The sequence below is a fragment of the Spea bombifrons genome, chromosome 5, assembly GCF_027358695.1.
Source record: "Spea bombifrons isolate aSpeBom1 chromosome 5, aSpeBom1.2.pri, whole genome shotgun sequence".
NCBI classification, from domain to species: domain Eukaryota; kingdom Metazoa; phylum Chordata; class Amphibia; order Anura; family Pelobatidae; genus Spea; species Spea bombifrons.
Window position 1 is genome coordinate 100,339,161 of NC_071091.1, and position 21,779 is coordinate 100,360,939.

The window sequence follows — 21,779 nt, forward strand, 5'->3', positions numbered from 1 at the left end:
AATGTTACGCTTATTGAATACCTTCCAAGTATCCCTCTTTAGGACAGACAGTGCTTCTTTCCTCCATGTTTTTCATTTCTGGGAGCAGAGGATGTTTGGAGGACAGAAGTCTAACACTTTTCTACAGCCCTAAACCTCACAATGATGTGTACACAATGATGTGTACACAATGATGTGTATGTAAATGTAAAATGGGAAGTAAAATACATTCTTCTTCTTGGTTTTTTGAGACGAGGTACTTATACTTCCCATTGTCTGGTGGGCTGGTGCTCCAAGTAGTAGGGTCACAGTGGAAACTAGGACCTCTGGATAGGAGCCAATAAAGTCTTCAAAGAAGGGTGATGGCCAAAAAGCACAGCGGACCCCCCCCCCACACATACCAAAAGCCAAGTCTTCAGGGACCCCACTCCACTGTGGAGTTTTTTAGTGACATAAAACAAAAATCGGTATACTATATGATATCACACATGCAATAGAAAAATATAACAAAAAAATATGGTACCATAATTGACCTCAGCCCATGACTGATGTCATAAAAAATTACCCTGACACCATCAGCCATAGGCTAGGGCATTTTAAATGCGTGAAATAAAAGAAGTAAAGTAGAATGGTTGGGGGTACAAGGGGGCTCTTCATTGCCCCTGGGGCTGTAAAAATGTCGACCACCCTGGTGCACCAAACCAGACCCTCCAAAAGTTTACTTTGGGCTTCTTAAAACCTGTGCAGGGAAGCGATTATTCTTCTTATAAATGCCCTAGAAATGACCTTCAATAGGTGACAAGGACCAACTCAACCATTTGAAACATTGTGTGGTATCTTTATTTCATTTTTTTTCTTTTCTTTTCTATTTTTTACTAAATAACTAAGATATCAATGTATGGATTGCAGTTAAAAGTTAATGAAAAAAGTAAGCAAGGATAAAAGTCTCTGTGATAACCAAATTGAGCATTAAAGAGGACTTTTTACACGTTTACAGAAGTAAACTTTTATTATTTTTATGTGGCTCTCCGGAGCAGTTGAAAACTCAGCAGCTGTTCGTAGCGCAGATGCGTTCGCACCGGCATATGCTGTGAGGTTGTGTGCTCTTTTAATGCCCGGTTTCTCTAAGACATTCGACATGAAACGAGAATCATAGCCCCCCCCCCCACGCACCCCCTCCCAGAACTTAAAATAATTATTTGTCTGATCAGACGGGAAAAGAAATCAACCTGCATCAAACACACTCCCGATATAATTAATGCACTCTCCGAGCGAGATGATTTCTAAATATAGGTTTTTACATTCTCCTATATATACGTGCATCAGCAGATTTTAATATTTACAATTTAGTCGATGAAATTATTTTCCTGCTGTTCTCGCTCAGGCTCCTCTCTGTAGGGAAACCATAACTACGTTGCCGCCAAATAAGTCAGCGGAGTGTGTATCCGTTATTCTTTTGTCTTTTCGGAAAATCTTATTTTGTGAACCTCAGGGACACGAGTTCTGCATAAATTTACCATCATCATGTGTAAAAAAAAAAAAAAAAAATTATGACCATTTTGCACATCCAGAATAAATGTAGAAATGACTGCAAATTAAAGTAAATGTTCCAATATAAGATGACAACTCTGATTCAATTCAGGTTACAGGAGCATATATTTAAAGGGGCATTATGTTGTAGGTAGTTAGACTTTTGTCCATTTGTATTCGGGGAGCAGGAAAACAAATACGAAGGGTGCGTTTTCATTGTTCAGCCCGAATACCAAAAAAACGAACATGGCGGCGGCAAAACGTATACGAAGATGCACAACATGAAGAATCTTTGTGTTGGTCTTCGTTAGTATCTCCTAACTAATCTCCCTGGTCCCTTCCCCTTCTAGAATACCTTGTCTATGCAGCATCACAGGGGTAAACTGGAGTGGGAATCCATCGGATCGGGCAAGGGGTTAAAGGTCCGTTTAGGTCCGAGTCTATTGGTCGCCGGCAGGGGCCTCTTCTGGCATCAACAGATCTCCAGGAGGCTCCCGGGTTGCAAGAACTAGCTTCCAAGTAGAAGACGATCATGGGCAGGTGAGTACTTTCATGAAACATAAAGTGAAAAATAAAGTGTTTATGTAACAATTTGTAGAAGCTTTGCGACAATATTAAGTATGCATTCCCATATTTGTCTCTTAATAAAAAGTATACAAAGGTTATATATAGTGGGCCCTCTATCCCTTTCTGTACCTGATCATTTTATGCTTCAAATAATTGTAATTTTACACAATTCTTAAGCACACAAAACCCAATGTTCTTTACTAAACATACCCCATGCGTACTGCTTTACACTGAGACTGATGATGTTACTGGGCCATCCGATTTAAATTGGCATAACATCATTAAGTTCATTATCTACCATAAACACACGGACAGGATCTGCTGCTTCGCTAGGCATTAAAAGCCATTCCACGACTCCCTCAGACTAATAGTATATCGATCACATTGATTACATTGGAAGTGAACAAAGCAGCATAACCTTTGCCACCCCTATCCTCTCCGTATGCTTAACCCAAAGATCCCTCGCTTCCACACTGCAGTGGGTTTATTCTATTTTTTCAGGAACTTGGGTGATTTCTTTTAAATAAAAGTATATTATAAAATCTAAAATTAAGACAAAAATATGTGAAATTGAGCAAAATAGTGGAAAGGCTCATGTAACCCATCTCTCTTCATATGGTGGCTTTACAATGCCTTCTCAGCTAGGATGGATCATACCATTCATGGCAAGGAACATCTTAAAATACAGATAACTAAATCATTTGTTGGGTCCCAAATAGTTGGGTGTAATATTTCTGTATGGGTTTAATCATGTGTTATATAACCGATACTCGGGTTCATGCTGTAAGACATGGCAGGATATATAGTGAGATTCCATGAACATACTATACAATTAAGGTAAAGGTTATAAATACGGTCCAATCCCCACAGCAACCATTGAAATGTCACCAGAACTGATTGTTATAATTCTTTAAGATTTAACACAAATGAAAGCTGTCATTAGACTATGTCCGGGCCGGAATAGGTTGGCACTTTAAGGCCAGCGGCCGCCTTACGACATAGGTGCGGCCAACAGATGGCTCCGTAGAGTGTGGCTGGGCATATCCAGCGACTGGCCACACCTGATCTGCCGCTGGAGTGGGAGATCAGGTGAGTGTGTGGTGCTGACGGTCACTGGCCTGCCGGGAATTTACCGGGAGTGCCAGATGGTCAGTCAGGGCCTGGACTATGTAATGTAATTTAAATGGGGGGAAGCAGAATTAATAAATGTGAAATCTAATTACATAGCGTTAGAATTTAATTCTTTGTCAGTAATCGGACGACCTCCAGACATACCCTTCACCCCACCGTGATCCCTTCTATATATATATCATATCACTAGGTTTATCACATCTCTATATAATATCTGAATTGCCAGAACTGGTTGAACTACAAACCCCTTTTACAGATTTCATTTGTAGCTCAACTACTTTTACTGAACTCTAAAAACACAAGGCGCTGATTCACATTTCTGAAAGGGCAATTATTGCCATTATTAAAAAACAGGCGAGAAATGCAGCACAATCATGTGAGCTCGATACATTTTATGCGACGCCGCATTCTAGATACCCGGCGCGGAAAAAACTATTTGTTTATTGAGAACAATCACAGAGCAGACAGCTGCGTGTAAACCCGACACATCTGCAAACGCTCTGAACAGTAGTCTTATTTTATGTGGATAGCACCAACAGATTCCACAACATTGTGAATTTCTGCCAAATTTAAGCAAGGAGGCCCCGGCCAATTAGTTCTTCAAATGTCACTCGTTCAACGCTACTGTGTGTGCCGTCCTGGAGGTCGCCATTCTTGTCAGTCGTGTAATATTTTGGGTGACTTTTCCTACCCACCACACTGAGTTGATTCTTTATGGCAATGCTAATGAAGTCAGAGTGTCAGGCTGGGTGATTAAGACAGAGTAATTCTATTGTTTACCACAAGGCAGTATGATACGGAGCCAGGATGTTTGTCTAGTAGATTGGGCTCAGATAGTGGCGAGATAACATAGAGATGGCCAATATGCAGCTGTCTGAAAACATTATATTACACAAAAAACTAGAACTGTTCTAAAAAAAGAATACAGTCCAATATAATTCTAAAGTATTTCAATCTGATACTCGTAATGAAAAACAAACTGGTAGAAGTTCAACTTTAATTAACATAGTCTTTTTGGACTGGGCAGGACCCCTGTCCATGAAGTCCAAGTGGTCCTTATTTGGTTTCTACGATGACTACTCCAAATGCAGCGTTTACCCACATTTTACTCCTATTACTGCTTTTTTAAATGCAATATCGAAGTATAGATTTACAAATGTAGTTTGAAATTAAAATATAATAGACAATTCTCTTGTTGGTGAAATACGCTAAGAGTATGTATGCAATGCTTTTGGGTGAGTTTACAAACATTTATTTGTAGAAACTTTAAAAAACCAAAAAAACAATAAAATAAAACAAAAGCAATTAAAAATTTCAACGCGAAACCTTCAGGCGGGTACTCCTGGGAAGAAGCCATAGCCCAAAGACAATGTCGAAGACATTACATAATAAAACAGAAAATTAGAAAGTCGTTGACCGTGGTCTCCAGCGGTGGAGGTCATCCTAACCGAGATACGCAAACAGCCACGATACTCTATCATATAAAATAATAATACATATTTTCCGGTCAGTTGAGGCAGAAGGTCATCTAAAGCAAAACATCCAGATAAAGTATAATAAGTTTAAAAAAATGAAATTTTATATTGTTGGACCCTTATAGGGGTCAAGGGAGGAGTTTTCTTCAGTGTTCTCCATTGTTCTCTATAAATAATTTTACCTGTCCTCATACCCGTCCCTACGGGCCTCACCTGTTGGGTACGTTTGTGTATGTGAGCCCAATAAATGGTTGATATTTTCATCGGGTATGGGATGAATTTGCACTGATTTGACTGATTGGACTTAGTCGGGAACTTTCACTAAGAAGGACAAACAATAAAAAATATGTCCTCATGAAAACGGTCTATTATTTAATGTGAAGAGAAAACCAAAATACATCAGATCTCTTCATTGACTTTATGGAAAATAAAACCGCAAAGCTGCAGTTACATTTCTTCTGGCCATACAACGTGTCCTTCGTCATAGAAAGGGTCAGTATTTAGAGGGGATCGCCCACCATTTAGATTGTAAGCTTGCGAGCCGGGCTCTCTCCACCTAATGTATCGGTTTGTCTTAGTCTGTCAATTCTCGTCTTGTCAGACCCCTTGAATGTATGTATTGTATGAAGCGCTGCGTAAATTGTTGGCGCTATATAAATAAAAGATAATAATAATTTAGCCATCATACTGCCTGCGGTAGACAATAGGATTACTCCATCAGTGGGACACTCCGAGTAATGGAAGTCTGTAGAGGACTTCATTAGCTTTGCCATAAAGAATGAGCTCGGTGTGGCGTTTGACCAGGGAAAGCCACCCAAAACATCACATGACTGACATTAATGGTGGCCTCCGGGCTGTGGATGAAGGACATTCCTTGGAACAAAATGAGACAAACCCAGGTTTTTGGTCATTATTAACCTACATTATTACCGTATTCATCGCTGGATTGTGTGCTCAATGAGAAATCAGTGGGACTTCACCTTTACGTCCCTTATTATTGGCACTGCACAAGTATGGTATCCATTATATCCAACCTAATGACGATGAAATGGCTCCACTATATCATTGTGAAAAAAAAGTAATTTTTTAACCCAGTTCCCCAGAACATTCAAACAACGAATTACTCAGTTTAATAGAAATATATTTTAATGCTTAATTTTAATGGGCTCTCTGAACACGTATTAAAGCGATCGCTTGTTAGTATGACATTGCTTGTCACGCTTCTTGTAACTTATCCCAGTCTCTAACAAGCCCAACTAACCAAAGTTTTAGTAAGCCAAGAGAATTATTCACACGAGTGAGTTCGGCATAAGGACAAACCGAACAGCTGGGCTGCGTATTTTTATCACTCGCATCAGAGGTAACATTGTATTTTTTTATTATTTTTTTTTTTTGTTTCTGCAACTCCCACATCTGATATTATTCAGCGGTGTTTGGGGGACAGTATTTCCGTTCAAAATGACTTGTAATATATGCATCTTCTGCTAGTTTTTTTGTTTTTTAAGAGAAAAGCACGCAAAACTTGTACTGTAACGGAATATGAATAGGATGAATCATGTTCCCCGCTCGTTGACGTACGTACATCGATCATTTCATTGTTTCGCCTTGTGGATGAAGAATTCTTTTAAATCCAAAGCATTTCGGCCATTGAATTTCCTAAAAACGTCTGGGGAAACGTCTTCTGTGTTTTGTGGTGTCTGTATGCGAGTGTTTTTCCTGGCATGGAAATACGGGTGGCCCAGGTCACCGGAAAAATGTAAAGCGGGCGACGTGACAAATCCCAAACACGTGTAATAAATTGCATATGTCCACGTTATGGCCGTGGATGAATGCACCATGAGTAATAGCAAAGGGAATCTAGCAATCGTATGTACTAAATACACATTTTTATGGGCAGAGCAACCACTTGGCATGTCTTGTTCGCCAACTAGCAGCTCCTTTAACCATAAGAGCAGACTTTTTCTTTTAGTGGTTATGTTGCCCTATAGTGCAGCTCTGGTTTGGTCTTCTGATGTGGGCCGACACCAAGCCAGCTGCCCCGTATAACAAAGGGAGACTCTGGAGATGTAACGAGGATGTACTGGTCTATGGGGGCTTGGCAGAGGAGGACACAAGAATCTCAGGTGGCTCGGAAACAGGGGATATCCACGTAGACCCTGCAGGTCATGCGGTGGCCAAATAGTCACCTGGATTAAGAACCTCCAATGTCAACATTACGGTTTCCAGCATGAAGTTTCTAGGACGTATAAACGTGTTTAGGAAATGAAGCTCTGTGATAAAATCGGAAAGATCTTGGTGTTCGGCACCAAGAACGATATAGAACAAGTCCCCCGGGCAACGTTTGCTGATGGTACTGGAATTTTTTTTTGCAGGTCATGAATGATTGGGTGGATCGAGTGGAAGGGAGGGCTACGAGAGCTAGAAACCACAGAAATCCTGGCTGCCGTATAAATGGATTCAATGGCCAGGTCACATAAAACCAACAGTAGCAGATACATCGGCAGAGTAACCAATGCCCTCTTTATTTAGGGTTCCCACATGGCTGCCTTTGCCAAAGATCCTATTTTTGTAAAGCTTTCATAGCTGAAGCGGACTCATGATAATAAAAAAAAAAAACACTAGGGACAAACGTGCAGATGTGGTTTTGTTTTAAAGTTCTTACATAGATTTTAATGTGTCAGAGTCCCAGATGCCAAAAGCTGAAAACAATTATCTGATTTAGTAGATATTGCAATAAAAACCTGCTTCCTGCTGTAGCGAATGTTACCAACATCATGGCTTTGCTATAGAGGGAATATGAATACTTACTGTATCGAGCAAACCATGACGTACGTAACATTTTCATTTCCAGCAGGGCAGAAGTCAGAACTGTAAAAGGATATCCACACCAATAATAGCTACGGATTTCTGATACCCCCTAGAGCAGCTACCTGGGGTATGAAAGTGGAGCACAGCAAGCCGCCTGCCTTCGTGATTTTCAATTGTCCAAGAAGCAGCAGCGAGTAATCATTACCTGTAACGGATCTCCAGCTACACGGCGGACACTGAAGTCTCCCGCACCGCAGGAGGTGGCGTTTAAAGGCAGAAATGATCGCACTACGGGTGCCGGCACTACCAAAAACAAGTCCTGTGCTGGGCACACAGTTTTAGTGTCTGAAATCCAAGGAATGATGGGTTTGCCAGTTACTGTATCGGAGGCAGGTTGTGAACATAAGTAAATACAATTTTATCCAACACTTAACTAATTTCAGAATGTCTTTTCACTCTCTGGTAAATAGTGCGTGTATATTATATATAGTGTGTGTATATTATATATGTAGTGTGTGTATTATATATGTAGTGTGTGTGTATTATATATAATCAGGGTGGAGGTTTAAAGCATGTCTGAACTTTGTGTATTAGGTTTAAAAGGTTAAGTTCCACCACCGTAATTGTCAGTAATGATATTCTAGGGGATTTCTCATGCTCAAAACTGCTCTAAGCTGATTAACAGCCATGCTAATGAAGTCTGTTCCTCCATAGACTTCCATTAGTCAGGGTGATTAAGACAGAGTCGCATTACTTTGTTTACCAGAAGGAATACACTTTTTATGCTAACAAAGGCAGTGTTAGACTCTCTCTCCTGGGTTTATGCAGAAACTCAAATGGTTTATGTACTCAGCCTTTGGTATACAGCGAGTAACCAGAGGTGCAAATTAAAACCCTACAAGCATACTCAATGGAAAGTGCTTATGGTTAATTAAGCCTCACCACAGACCCAGTTACATGCCAAGACCGCGGCATAAATGTGTGCCAATGCAACACTTCTCAGGAGTAATAAGTACGCGAAGAAAAGGTTACTTATCAAGACTTTTATTAGAAAAAGAGTTATACATAACAGCATCAACTATTTTCATCAATTATTCTTGAGAAGCAATGAAAACTGGCTAAAATGTGTAACAAGAAACAGATTAATTTCTATAATTAAAACATCCAAAGTTATCTACAATATCTCTTTATACAACAGGGAAACCGGCTTTCCAGACACAGCAAATAGAAAATAGAACGGTAGGAGTAAAGCTTTTATTCATAATAACTATTTTTTTTTTTTTTACATTTTCATGATTAAAACAAATCTTATTTTTTGTATCCATAATTGGAACGATAAATAAAGTGTTAGCCACAGCAATTCTGGGGGAAATGTATGCTTTTTGTAGACCAAACAAGTTACAGAAATGCAAAACAGATAATAGAAAGACCATATTCGGCATACGGACAAAAATACATAATATGAGTGTCATAGCCCATAAGACGCTGATTAAAATACACTATACCTGGTCCGTGATAATGACGAGCCTTAAACCAGTGATTTAAAAGTGGGCATAAAATAAGAGGACATTTGAAAATGAAAACTGCTTGTAACAAACACATTTAGATGGTAATAAAACCTTCCGAGAACAGTAGTGTGCAGTAGCAGAGAATGAAATGACAAATGGCAGCTTAACGTGGTTTATGCTACATAATTCTAGTGGACTGGAGGAAACTATATATAAATAACACAAAAAACAACAAGTGTAAGTTATGTCACTTCAGTGCCCCTTTATCATACAAGATTAAACTTTTTGTAAGTTACCTCCAAAAAAAAATAAAAATATATATCAGAAGAACATACAAGTCCTAAAGTGGCCAGAAACAGGAAGGTCACATTTACAGTAAGCCCCCACACACAGCTGTAAGCAATAAACTTCCAACATAGCGGCAACCTGAAAGAACCATTTTCAATTCAGGGAAAGTAGCTTAACACGCAACAAGCTTTCCGGTAAAGTTCAGCAAGCTACTTTACGGCACTTTTGAAGGAAAGTCCCACCTCAACAGGTACACTTAGAGAATCGCTTTCATCTTATTACTGACAGATAAAGAGTTAACTATTCCAGGCACAACGAGTAGCGTTTCTTGAAAACATTCTTTTGCTTGCTAAATATAGATGGCAATAGGAAAAAAATAAACTGCACTGATTTAGGTTGAGGTTTATGAGGAACAGAGTCATTTTTGGGAGTTGTCCAATACCTGCGTCGGCACCTTGAAGTAATTAAGTCCTTAATAACTACATATGTATTAAATAAAAAAAAAGTGAACAAAAGCCACTAAGCATTCTACAAGCTGACGGCAGGTACTACGGAGCTATAGATTTGGCCATCTTTGAGCTTCAGGCAAAAGATGTGGTTTAAAATAAAGAAATATTCACTAAAAGGTCCTTGAGCATAATAAAATGTAAAACATGAGCACAGACATTTTGCAGGCACCAGTGAAGATGTTAAAATTTTACTCAAGGGTCATTAGTCTTTAACTATTATAGTATTTAAGTCGTTGATAAAATGAAACGGTGACCGTTTGGCGTGGTATGAAAGCTATTCAGTAACTATTCAGTAACCCTCGGAATTCCATTTTCCAGTACTGCGCACAACTGTTACAGCATGAGAGCGGTCAAAAAAACGAGAATTCGGGAGAAATATGGTGTCTGCTGAATAAAAACCATCCCAACCACATTTATATCGCATAAAAATTGTTGTCACACTTAAAGAAAATAAAAAAGGCAAACTTTTGTACATACATTAAAATAAACGTAAGCAGGGGGAAGGAAGGGCCAGATCAACATGACATCTTTTGACCCAAATGGGTGTTGGAGAAGCCTTTTCTATACTGCTCTGCCATGCTATGCATCCTGCTCCAGCATAAAAAAAGGTCCATGGATATTTTGACAGGTCACACGATATGAAATCTTGGTCCTGGTGTGGCGATGATGTCGCTGTAAGGCTCCTCCTGGGTCAGCTCTATGGCTTGCTGCTTTTTAAGTACAAGGAAACTGTAAAACTTTGCTGCCGCTTGCTTGCGGTTTGTGTTTCTGCACAAGTCAAGCAAACTGATGGATTCCGCTCCGGTTTTAGCAAGAACTCTCTGCAGAAAAATAAAAACCGAAGATGTTATACGGGCAGCAGATGAATGAAAGGACTTCATGGCACAAGTAGTAAAACATACAGGACACCCAGATTAGATTAATTGGTTCCACTTAGTACATTAAGTCTACTGCGAGAGTCAAAGAACCTTGCCCTTCACCAACAATTTCTATGCAATATATGTACATTTCGGTCTGGTTTTCTGTACATTGCAACTTAGAAGGCTTAACCTGGGTTTCCCCAAGAATGAAAGCCAGGAGTGGCAGGGAGTAGAGCCAAAAAGTTGCTTCCCTCTGTCTGAAGAGCAGAATGCAGTCCTTTAGACGCAGTTATTTGCCAAACCTGAAGCCTCCAGAGACCAAGGCATTCAGGTTACCAAGTCAGGTACAAAACACTCAACTAGAAACTATTTCTATGAAACATCGGTAAGCCCCATTGAAACAGCGGAAAGGACGAGCAACAACAAGGCAGAGTCTCAGTACCTGAAGCCCATGTAGCATCTGCTGGGTTCTCTTGTTCCATCGTCTCTCCTCCTGATCCTGTTCGGTCCCTGTAGCATCCTCCTCCTTCGGTAAGAAAAACAGCAGTTAGGAAGCCAGCCGCAGGCTCTGATTAATATTCATAAGATAACAACTGAACTTGAAGATTAATTCATATTTCTCAGCGTCCCGAGAGCACCAGGCACTCGTCCTAAACTACCTGCTTGTCTGATACGCAGCAAATGGGTCTCCTGTCTCCTTGCTGAAAAAATATTTAGCACAGCAGATTCTTTATTGAGATGTTAAAAATCACAGATGTTCTAAGCTGGCTTGGAAGAACAATTACATTGTACCATTGTGTCATTTGAGAATGGCAAGCAGCGACGCACACAAGTGGTGCCAGGTTCCTATCGATGCTGCATATTTAAAGCAGCAGTTTTGCAGCTTGAGCCAAGAACGTCACAATGCAGAAGACTGAGGGTTACACAGCTAACAAGTGTACAAATCATACGGAAATAATGTACAAGCATCTGAATACAGTGAAACACCCAAGTGAATAAAACAATTGAGGTAACAGCTGTAAAAAGCTAATAACTAATTTCAAAATCCTCACTCTTACTTTCAAAGCCCTTCACCCCCCCACATCTCCTCGCTCATCTCTAAATACACTCCTAACCGGTCTCTCCGCTCATCCAATGATCTCCTATGCTCTCCTCTGATTTCTAGCTCTCATGCCCGCTTACAAGATTTCTCAAGGGCTGCCCCTATCCTCTGGAATGCTCTACCCCAGCCTTTATTCCTTCAAAAAAATCCCTCAAGACCCACCTCTTTAAGGACGCTTACAACATAGCACACCAACGCCCTGCATATTCCCTTAACTCATCTCTCCTAGTCCCTCTAATGCAATACTTACACGAGTGTGGCTGCTCCATCCCTTACACTGGCACTTTTACCTCTTGTGTAATACACCCTAAATCACTTTAGATTTTAAGCTTGTTTGGAGCAGGGCCCTCCTCACCTGTTTGTTAGTGAAATTGTTATGTTACATACTACTTATGTCCTGTCTACCCATTGCACAGCAATTTGATGGCGCTATATATAGAAATAAACTTATGAGGCACTTAAATCCATGCGCTAAATCCCCATTCAAATACCTCTTCTTCCTCCTCCTCCTCATCCTTTTCTTTCTCTCGTAGAAGGTTGAGTTCTGGGATCAGCTCATTGATGTTCTGAGGCTCCTCTGGGGGGAGTTCCATTGGGGGCATTTCTATCTGCGGCTCTGGTTGCTAATCAAAAGAAACAGAAAAACATACATGTCAGAATAAAAACTATAGCAAATGTTAAATATAAATGCATACATTTTCAGAACTTATTGGACAGGAGTATTTTTCAGCAAAAGCAAATACCAATAAATATATATATTATATCGCGAGTGTGGAAGAATTCAAGCAACAGTAGAAATAAAAACCTGATAAAAAGTCATTTAACATAAAACAAATGCACAAATCTATTTTGTGCTCCTTTCCTATACCTAATTTTCCTTACAGAAATGTCTGAGCGCTGTTACAGGGGACAGTGAAATGAAAATTTAAAATGTACAACATTCAAGCAGAAAAGAGGGTCCTGCTCTTGTGAGCTTACAATCTTGGCAGTAAAATACCATTAAAAAAGCCATGATTTTAGGTGCGATTTATGTTGCTTGCATCATACCGCTATTTAAAAGCCAGGATTATGACAAATAGCCATAGTGCTAAAGCACTAGCCCAAATGTATTGAAGAAAAATAAAAATGTGCTACCAGACAAAGTTGTGATGTTTTAAGTATATTGGCTTAAGCAGCTGTTACGTTCTGTTTTAAACAAAAATAACATTATCTGACGGACTTCACTAAGCTTTGTCATAATGTGGTCTTTAAGCAGGAAGACAAAAATATGATCACAAAAATATAGCTGAAATTGGGAGCCTTCAGGTATTCAGAAAAAGGAAGTACACCCCAAAGAAACAAGTTTTCCAAGATCAGAAGTAAAATAACCCATTTGCATACAGGATTTGTGAGCGTCTTACCGGCATTACAGGCTCTGGTTCCATTTGTTGCGAATCACGCTTGACGCCTTGCTGAGGAGGTGGAGGAGGCATGACAGTTTCATCCATCTGGGTCCGGCTTCCTTCCATCAAAGACTCCTGGAGACGACTAGCCTCTTCCAGGATGGGCTGATCTGCAAGGATATAAAGACATTAAGCAAAATGTTACAAGCCATTTCAACACAAAGACGCGTTACGCTCAGTCCTTCTAACGTATACTTCTGCATAGAGCGTAGGTACATAGTGGCTTATAATATACTGTTCTCCGTTACATCAATCTTTGGTATTATACCCTATTAAAGCCAATTACAGTGGAACACTAACCAATAACATCCTGTTGCCTCATTTCCTCCCTCGGAACTTCTGGGTTCTCAAATTCTTTAAGGAACTCATCCAGATTGTCAGCTTCACCACCTTTCCTTCTCTTGCGGAGCTCATCCGGTACAACAGGTGTAAGACAGCGTGTAAATAGCTAAAAACACACCAAAAAAGTGTGGGAAATAAGGTCGGGACAAAAACAGAGCTGTATAATCTAGAAGTCTTTTCCTTTCCAACCTTAAATATTAAGTTGCACTTTACATGATGTTTTAAAGAAATTGTAAGACAAACTAAAGAGTTATTAGCTAAAATAAAAAAGGCGAGTATTGATGGTTATAGTACCTTCAGTAGTCTGACATTCCACAAAGGCTGAGCAGGTAAGGAAAAGAGCTTCTCAACACCGCCTGTCTCCTTCCACATCATCAGTTTCTTTGTGGGGGGTGCAAGGTCCAGGGTAGTGACAATGTCGGAATAGTCACTCAACTGAGCACGAATGGTTTTGCTATCCAACTCCTTAACACTGTCCACAATCAGCTTCCTCTTCCTCTTGGCCTTGGTTTCCTTGACTACGAATTACATTGGATAAGGGATTTATTAGAAGAGATGGACAATGTCAAATCTATAGAGGGATGGGGTCTCCAAATGTGCATTTAATGAGCAGCACTTCATTTAATGAAGTCTTACAAATACAGGGGGGACAAAAACCCAAAACACACACCTGTGATGTCAATAGGCTCCAGGGCAAAAGCTTCCTCTTCATTGGGCACCAATGTAGTCTGATCTGTCATTGTTGGCATGGGTTCCACCGGATCAACAGAATCTGGACTATCCGGTCCGCCCACTACAATAAAACGTAACATTTCAGCTTGTTGCAACGATTCTACGGTTTTATGTATATTTGTGCATATTTGCAGAGCACCCACTTGAAACGATGTCATCGTCATCCATATCGTCATCATGGGGAGGCTGTGCAGGCATTGCGACACCTTCATCAGGGATAGCTGGTGGGTCATCAAAGATGCCTCCTCCGTCATTGCTTAACAGTTTATCATCTGAAAATGGAGGAAGACAAACCCTCAGTACGGCACGAGTCTGGACTAATAGCAATCTCTCAAAGCTACTTGCCAAAATGGCAAGTGAAATTGTGCAATAGTTAATGTGGTTTTCACGTTTCATTTTTATCCTTGCATATAAATTCAATGCAGATAGCCATTAGAATGACAATATCGTCATGTTACATGACATCCATGTCTTTTTATGGTCATTTTTGTTTTAATCTGAACTCACTCCAGATATACATGCTATAGAACAATTCCTTTTCACCTTGTATGTAGTCTACACTTGGCTTTACCCAAACGAGAAGATCTCAAATACCTAGAATTCCTCCATCATTTCCTTCTCCAAAGTTGTCGTCTTTGTACTGCTCATCGTATTCCAGGTGGTTGCTCTTCTCGTTCAGCTGACTGGTACCTTGCTCCGGCTCCAACAAGAGGTTGGAGGAGCTGGTGCTCACCAACATGTCATCTTCAAAGGCACTGCCATCACGCAACATCTCCCTGTCATCCATTCCAAAGTCACCTGTCAGAAGAAAGTCTGTTAAAGCCTTGACCAGAGGTTGAGTTTACAAAAGTATCCAAAATACAAGAGGAAGAGCACTTATATGCTGTCAATAGATCAGATCCTTTATCCGTGTCACTTCCTGCAACAATCCAAAATTGTCATCTTAACTGCTTTTAGCAAAAGTACATCTATTTACCGAAACTAAATCAGATTGCAGTTAGTTTCTCCATTTTCACACGTGATGTTTAAAAAGACTGAGCGAAACAGATTAAGTCGTCTGACTAGTAACTAAATAATTTAGTGGGGTGAAGTAATTCAAATGCTACCAATAGGAAGCAAAATTGATGCCATGGTGTCTCCAATGGTTTATAACAGATTCTATATATATTTGTCTGTAAACAGCACTACAGATCTATTTTGTGCACTCACTTGTAAAATGTACTTCACTTAAGCAAACACACATTTGCTTGCTGCTGGGAAACCAGACATTTTTGCAGCTTGGTATGGATATATGCATATGAAGTTAAAGATATACAAACCAAAATCATTGTCTTGCAGGATGTTGATGTTACCAACTTCTTCCCTCATTGTGATCTCTTCCACTCTGCTCTGGTTCAAGCTGAACTGCTGGGCCACATCAATGTCACTTGGAGAGGAAAGATAGTTAATGTTATATACATTAGGCTGTTTTTACCCTTAACCCCATTTGGGAACGCAGCGCTCATTAGAGGCGGGCATATTACTGAAAGCCTTCCTCACTGCTCAGTTGTATAAACGAGTGATCGGCCCCATACCGTCTATTTTTATATAACCATCTATGTTCTGGGTAGCAGCAGGGTCGGTACATGTTCTATTGGCAGGTTTACATGTTCTATTAATTCCCTCAACTTTTTGGGGAGAGGTGATGTGAGCATGACGGGTTTTGCTTACTCTAAATCCGGTAAGGGCTGGTCAAAGTCATGGAACTCCTCTGGCAGCGTGATGGCGTTATAAGCAGCTTCTCTGTTCTCTTCTGGCAAATCCACAACACCTACAAACAAATAATACCGTGTGGTCATGTATCCGACATGCACTCAACATCTTACCCGTGTCTACTGGGATAAATTGTTCAACTGCAAGAAGATCAACCTACTGTACTGGATCGATGATGCAAAAAAAAACAAACAAAAAAAAACACCACAGCCAGACTGCTGCCTTCTGCCTACAGTAACATTCTTCATACAAAGACTGGAGCGACTACTAGTCATTGAAATTCTCCATTCAACTGGCAGACTCTTATTAATGGAGGTTACTAGGTTACTCTTCACAATAACCCACCAGTATCTATTATGAAAAAATTACGTTAAAAAGTGCTTACCAGGACGAAAAGCCATCTTAATTTTGATGAAAGCTTCGTTACAGTCAGCAAGAAGATATTTTGCTTTCCGGTGGTAGATTCGAACAACACCCAAGAGAAGATGCCCAGAAGTTCGGAGAGCCATCTTTACCTGTAATTGACAAATGATGCTATATAAATCAGAGCAGAAGTGTGTAAAAGTTATATATATTCATTAGGGCATCCAGTGTGCAGCTTGCATCTCTACTCCGATTTGGGCAACAGGCACAGCTGCGTCTCGCGACAGATATAGCTGAATTTATAGACTTTATTGCAAATGAAGAATTTAAGAACTTCCAAAATTACTCTGATACCCAAGCCTTAGTTACACAAGAATTCCGTTGTAAACACAGATAATGCAGGCTTGTTGCCCCTAGTAGCGCATATAACTGCTGGCGTGACTCAATGCATTGCAGAAAACGACATCACGGTAATTTTACACACCTTGGGTGAAATAATACTCTCCACGCTGCTCTCCAAGTTGCACTCAAACACATGGGCTTTGGTCAGCTTCTTGTCCCAATGGGCCGCTAGCCAAATTTTGGCTAGCGGCCCCCTCTTGCTCAAAACAAAGTGCGCGTAGAACATTTTTTCCGGATTAGGTTAAAAACAAAGGAATAGACCTGAGGAGAAAGGAAAATGTACTTGGTTAATGGCATTATATTAAAAGAAATAATCGCTGTTATTTGAAAGCTGCTGGCTGTACCTGAGCTCTACAAATACTACGCATATGCCATAATATAAAGCCAAGGAACCATGAGACATATCACACGATGGCAACAACTCCAAGCAACATCACAATTACGCCATAAACACTTAGCAATACAGTAATTGTTACATCTCTCAAACTCAAGATTCATTGATAGATCTATCATCTACATAGATGATGCTTTCTGCACCCAACATACTATATGGCACCATCGGTAAATCCCAAATGCTTCTGTATTTATAGCAATCAGTAAGCGTTGCAGAGGAGTTCAGGTATTTGCTGGAGAACATCAAACAATTTATCTCCCATGAGCAATCACCTTTATCCATTTCTGTAACGGCAACAGATTAAGATTAAACAGAAACTGATAATTAGTTCCCCTTTCCCACAAGTTAGTCAAATGATTTATTAGCATTTTCATTTAAGGAGCGCCATGTTCTACGTTATTAGTTAGAATACCCAGGAAGAATAAGGCAGAGGTTTTTTTCGCTCAGCACTAGTCACACGCAATTAGCAAAATCAAGAGATGTCATTTCACACATAACAGTAGAATTTGTTACACGACTGTAAAAGGGACCCGCGGCCACCATATGCACTTCACAGCCCATGACTGCCGATCGCGTTTCACATTAACTTTACTCGCATGCAAACAAGATATTTGAATTCATCTCCAACGTTTCTGCCATTTCCACCCCTGGTAACGCACCGGCTTCAACAAGTCCCGCCGATGGGGGCGACTTCCACCGGGACACTTTCCGGACAGCTTTTTTGGGTTCTTCAAGCAGCCATGAAAGGCGGACAGAGGGGCCAGCTTTCTATAGCAGGTCTGGAGCATCTTCACAAGGTGAAGCATAACGCTTTAATACGCGCCGGCAGCTGCGGACAGGGGAACCGCGTGCTTCTCATAGAAACTCTGCTCGTGGGGGCTTTTTATTTTTAGAGAAGATTGTAACAGGCATTTCAAAAGCAACAGCACGTTCAAGGAACTATTGTGACTTCCACAAGTCCAGACAAGTTTCTCCCTGGAGAGTCGGGAGTTTTTATTTTAAAGTTTATGGCTACCTAGAAATCGACAAGCTTTTTATCACTTGATACTTTGGGGGTGGAGGTCGATAAAGCAAAGCTGTATTAGAACATAATACAGCAAAATAGAAGCATTCAGCCCATCCAGTCTTCCCCTGATGTAGAGACTCTTTCATCAGTCGGTCTTGTCCGATTCAGGATCCATATACCTATCCAATGCATGTTTACATTCCTTCACTTTATTAACCGCCACCACATCTCAAGGGTAAACAAAAAACGTCCTCACATTATATTTACAGCAGGATCTAAAGAATAAAAAAAACATACAAAAATGTCTGCATGGAGATTAAAGGAACAGCCACACGGCCCAGTAAAGTTTTTATCGTTACGGCAGACAGCTGACCGACCAAATAACCGGTTACTATGGCGATTCAGGAACACACCAGAAACCATGGAAGAGCTCGGTAACTATCCTCCCAGCACAGACGGGCAACGCTTCAAACTCACTAGATCTCACGCACCAGAATCAATGCTTCAGAAACGCAACAGGTGTAGAGAAGCACGCGGCCGCGCAATCGCCAGACTTTCATCTTCTCCATAACATAGCACCAGACTGCACAAAAAACAAAATCACCACGCAAAATGCCAACCAGCGCCTGTCTGTCACTAGACTCAAATAGCGGGGCTCCTGGAATCATACATCACTTCATCTGGCAGTTTAAGGGACTGCGTGTGACTGCTCTAGGAAAACACTAATGCCGGCTGTAAAGGAAAGGGACATTGTTTGCGGCAGCAGTCCATGGATGGCCCCTTGCACAATACACCTGTACACAGAGAAAAGAACACACAGGTAAGGTTAGTAGAGATGTGTGTGAAAGACCCCGATATCAAACACTTCAGGGTGAATCTGAACACATATTGGTGCCCAGTCCTATCTGTACCGGTAACGGCAGGCGGCTCACAGAATACTAACAACTGTGAAAGCCATCAATGAAGAGACAGTAAATGAAAACTCAGCATGAAACATGACTTCTAACTGCGGTAATAACATCCAAAAACAGCACTCTGGGTGAGTTACACAAACAGCCAGAAACCAGCTTCATGACACTTGTGGGGTACTGAAAGCCAGTCCAGGCACCAATGTGTTAAACATCACCTCGTGTCACCTCCGCGGCCGGCTGAACACAATAACGGCCCCTTTAGTACTCTGCTGCTTAAATAAGAATCAGAAGGGGGTTTCTATATTTATATGCGGTATAATCAGAAAACCTACTTGTAAAACAGTCCGTGTCACCGCGTTAAATGTTTATAGAAACATTTCACTGAACAGAAGCCAAGCGTGCTAAAAAAAAATAATAAAAAAACACTATACTGAAAAAAAGGCCGCCACACCCGACTCCCACCCGCTACGACGACGGTGCGATAATAGCCCCGCATCTCAAACACCATTCGGAACGTACCAAGTATGACCCTATACTAATGCAAACACTCAAAATAACGATTCAACACACCGGAGCTATTTGCCCCAAAACTCACCCCCCACCAATGAAACCAATATCACACTTTCCAAACGCTTTAATTCGCCTGGTTATTGTAAAAGCGAGATGCACAAGCACACGGCCCCGAGTACACACCACGTACTTCACCGCGGGGGGGGGGGGGCTGGGGACAGGAAAATCCAGGAGCAGCCATCAATATGAACACGGACACATCTAAAGTCTTCATCCCCATCCGTCATCACATGCGACACAAACTTCATTTACACAAAAGCTTTAAGACAAGAAAACACTTAGAAGCAGTTTAGTGACCCATATACATTATGAAGGTCCAACCCTGGTGAACCTCTACTGCAGGCCCTATATAATGTATAGTTAAGTCAGTGAGATTTTTAGTTGAGCACATTGAATTACACATTACACAGGGCCGGCTGAGTACTTCTTGCAGCACAAACCTGCCACTGTCAGTCCTTTACAATGAACTGTGACGTCAGGGTGTTAAAACCACAACGCTCCCTTTAGTGAATAACCCCCTTTGTCAGCTTGCCATGTAGATTTAGTTGGATGCAGCGCTGCTGAGAGCGCTTTTATAACACATGCCACAGGGACTCGGCTCATGGGCTGCAGGGTCTCTATATAAGCTTCTTACGGCAAAAACAAAGGGGGCAAACCTGGACAGACAGACAGACACACGGCAGCATGCGATCGCCGCGCTTTTGGGTCGTTACTTAAATACGAGCGCCAACCTTTAGATTATACATGCATGTTACATACACAACCAACACGTCAGTGTCCTGAAACATCATTACATGTGAGGCCACGAATACACAAAACATACGACAGGTAAACACGCAACACACACAGCCGCGTGCAAACTTTACATAAACACAGAGACACTGAAAGTACTTTTAACCCAATCAATGCCTTCATTGCAGTATGAGGCTTACTGAAAGCACTTATACAGTTAACCAAGGCAAGCAGATGGAATGTGTAAAGTTAAGTTTCCCGCTCAGCATGCAGGGCTTCAGCAGACAGGAAGGGGTTTATTCACTAAGGAGCAGGCTGACAGGAGAATTGGGGCTTCACTAGACGTTATGAATGGCCAAGCTTCTGCTGCAGGAAGAGTTTAGTTGGCCCTGGGATATGTATCGTTAAATTAGCGATTTTATACTCCTAATACATTGGATTATACATTGTACGGGGCAACACAGAGAAACCGCCATAATAAAGTTAAACCCACAACTCCTCTGTCAAGCCCCGCTTTGAGGAATAAACCCCACAGACCGCACATAGAAACATGAGGTGTCCGGTATCGAACGGGGGCCATAACTACCCGCGATTTATTCAGTTGTGTCAGACACGCACATCACAGAGTGGCAGGCGGTAACACGCGTGGGTCTCCGCTCCTGCGCTCTACAGTGCCGGGCTCATATTTTGACAACAGCCACTGCCCGGAAACCAAGTCTATGAACTGGGCGGGACGAATCCGGCCTACACTTCTCCAACAGCGCCGGCCTCTCCTGTATAGCTCTTTGGCGACCACTGCCGCATGGGACATTAGAACAGCCCACAGCCAGAGCGCGGCCTCCACCGAAACCCTCTACATGGGGCCCGCCATATTAGACGAGCCTCTGTTGGGGCTCGGTAACCGCCCAGGCCGCTCCCCGCATCTCACCCTCCCGCCCTACGCAGCCTCGGCCACTCAATACTCACCGCAGAGCGCTGGCGCCGTATTCCGGTCCCTCCTCAGGGCGACCGCCGTTGCCTCCCTCCTTTTTTCTCGCTCCCAGATCTACTCAAATAAACAAGATGGCGGTCATGCGCCTTCCGGCCGCCCAAACGCCGCTTTCAAATCCGCAGGATGTTTACTGACAAAATAAAAAGGGCACCCAACGGAGGCGGCGTCACCACAAAGATGACGAGAGGCCGGGAAAGAGCGTCCGTCTTCGTTGTACGTGATGACGTCTCTAAGACGCCATCTTGGTAGAGGAACTTCGCTGTAGAGCGCAGTCACTGTAGCCACGACATATTGTTTTAGATGATGTTACTGAGACTGCGCTTTAAAATGAATAGGAAATTATGTATTACAGCCTCCTAGGCTATTAATCTATTTACTGTCCTAA

The 21,779-nt window shown here is 41.5% G+C and overlaps 1 protein-coding gene across 1 annotated transcript; it reads right to left on the reverse strand.

The window, feature by feature from the left end:
• Window positions 1-10,083: 10,083 nt before the first annotated feature.
• On the reverse strand, window positions 10,084-21,527 carry RAD21 (RAD21 cohesin complex component). The gene is made up of 14 exons (XM_053466391.1): window positions 21,370-21,527; window positions 16,873-17,051; window positions 16,411-16,540; window positions 15,984-16,083; window positions 15,593-15,699; window positions 14,868-15,071; window positions 14,417-14,545; window positions 14,212-14,334; window positions 13,836-14,059; window positions 13,500-13,647; window positions 13,158-13,309; window positions 12,249-12,380; window positions 11,098-11,181; window positions 10,084-10,616 (listed from the first exon to the last, which is right to left on the reverse strand). The coding sequence occupies exons 2-14, from the start codon at window positions 17,014-17,016 to the stop codon at window positions 10,425-10,427; spliced, it is 1,869 nt and encodes a 622-aa protein (XP_053322366.1). The 5' UTR covers window positions 17,017-17,051; window positions 21,370-21,527; the 3' UTR covers window positions 10,084-10,424.
• Window positions 21,528-21,779: the final 252 nt, after the last annotated feature.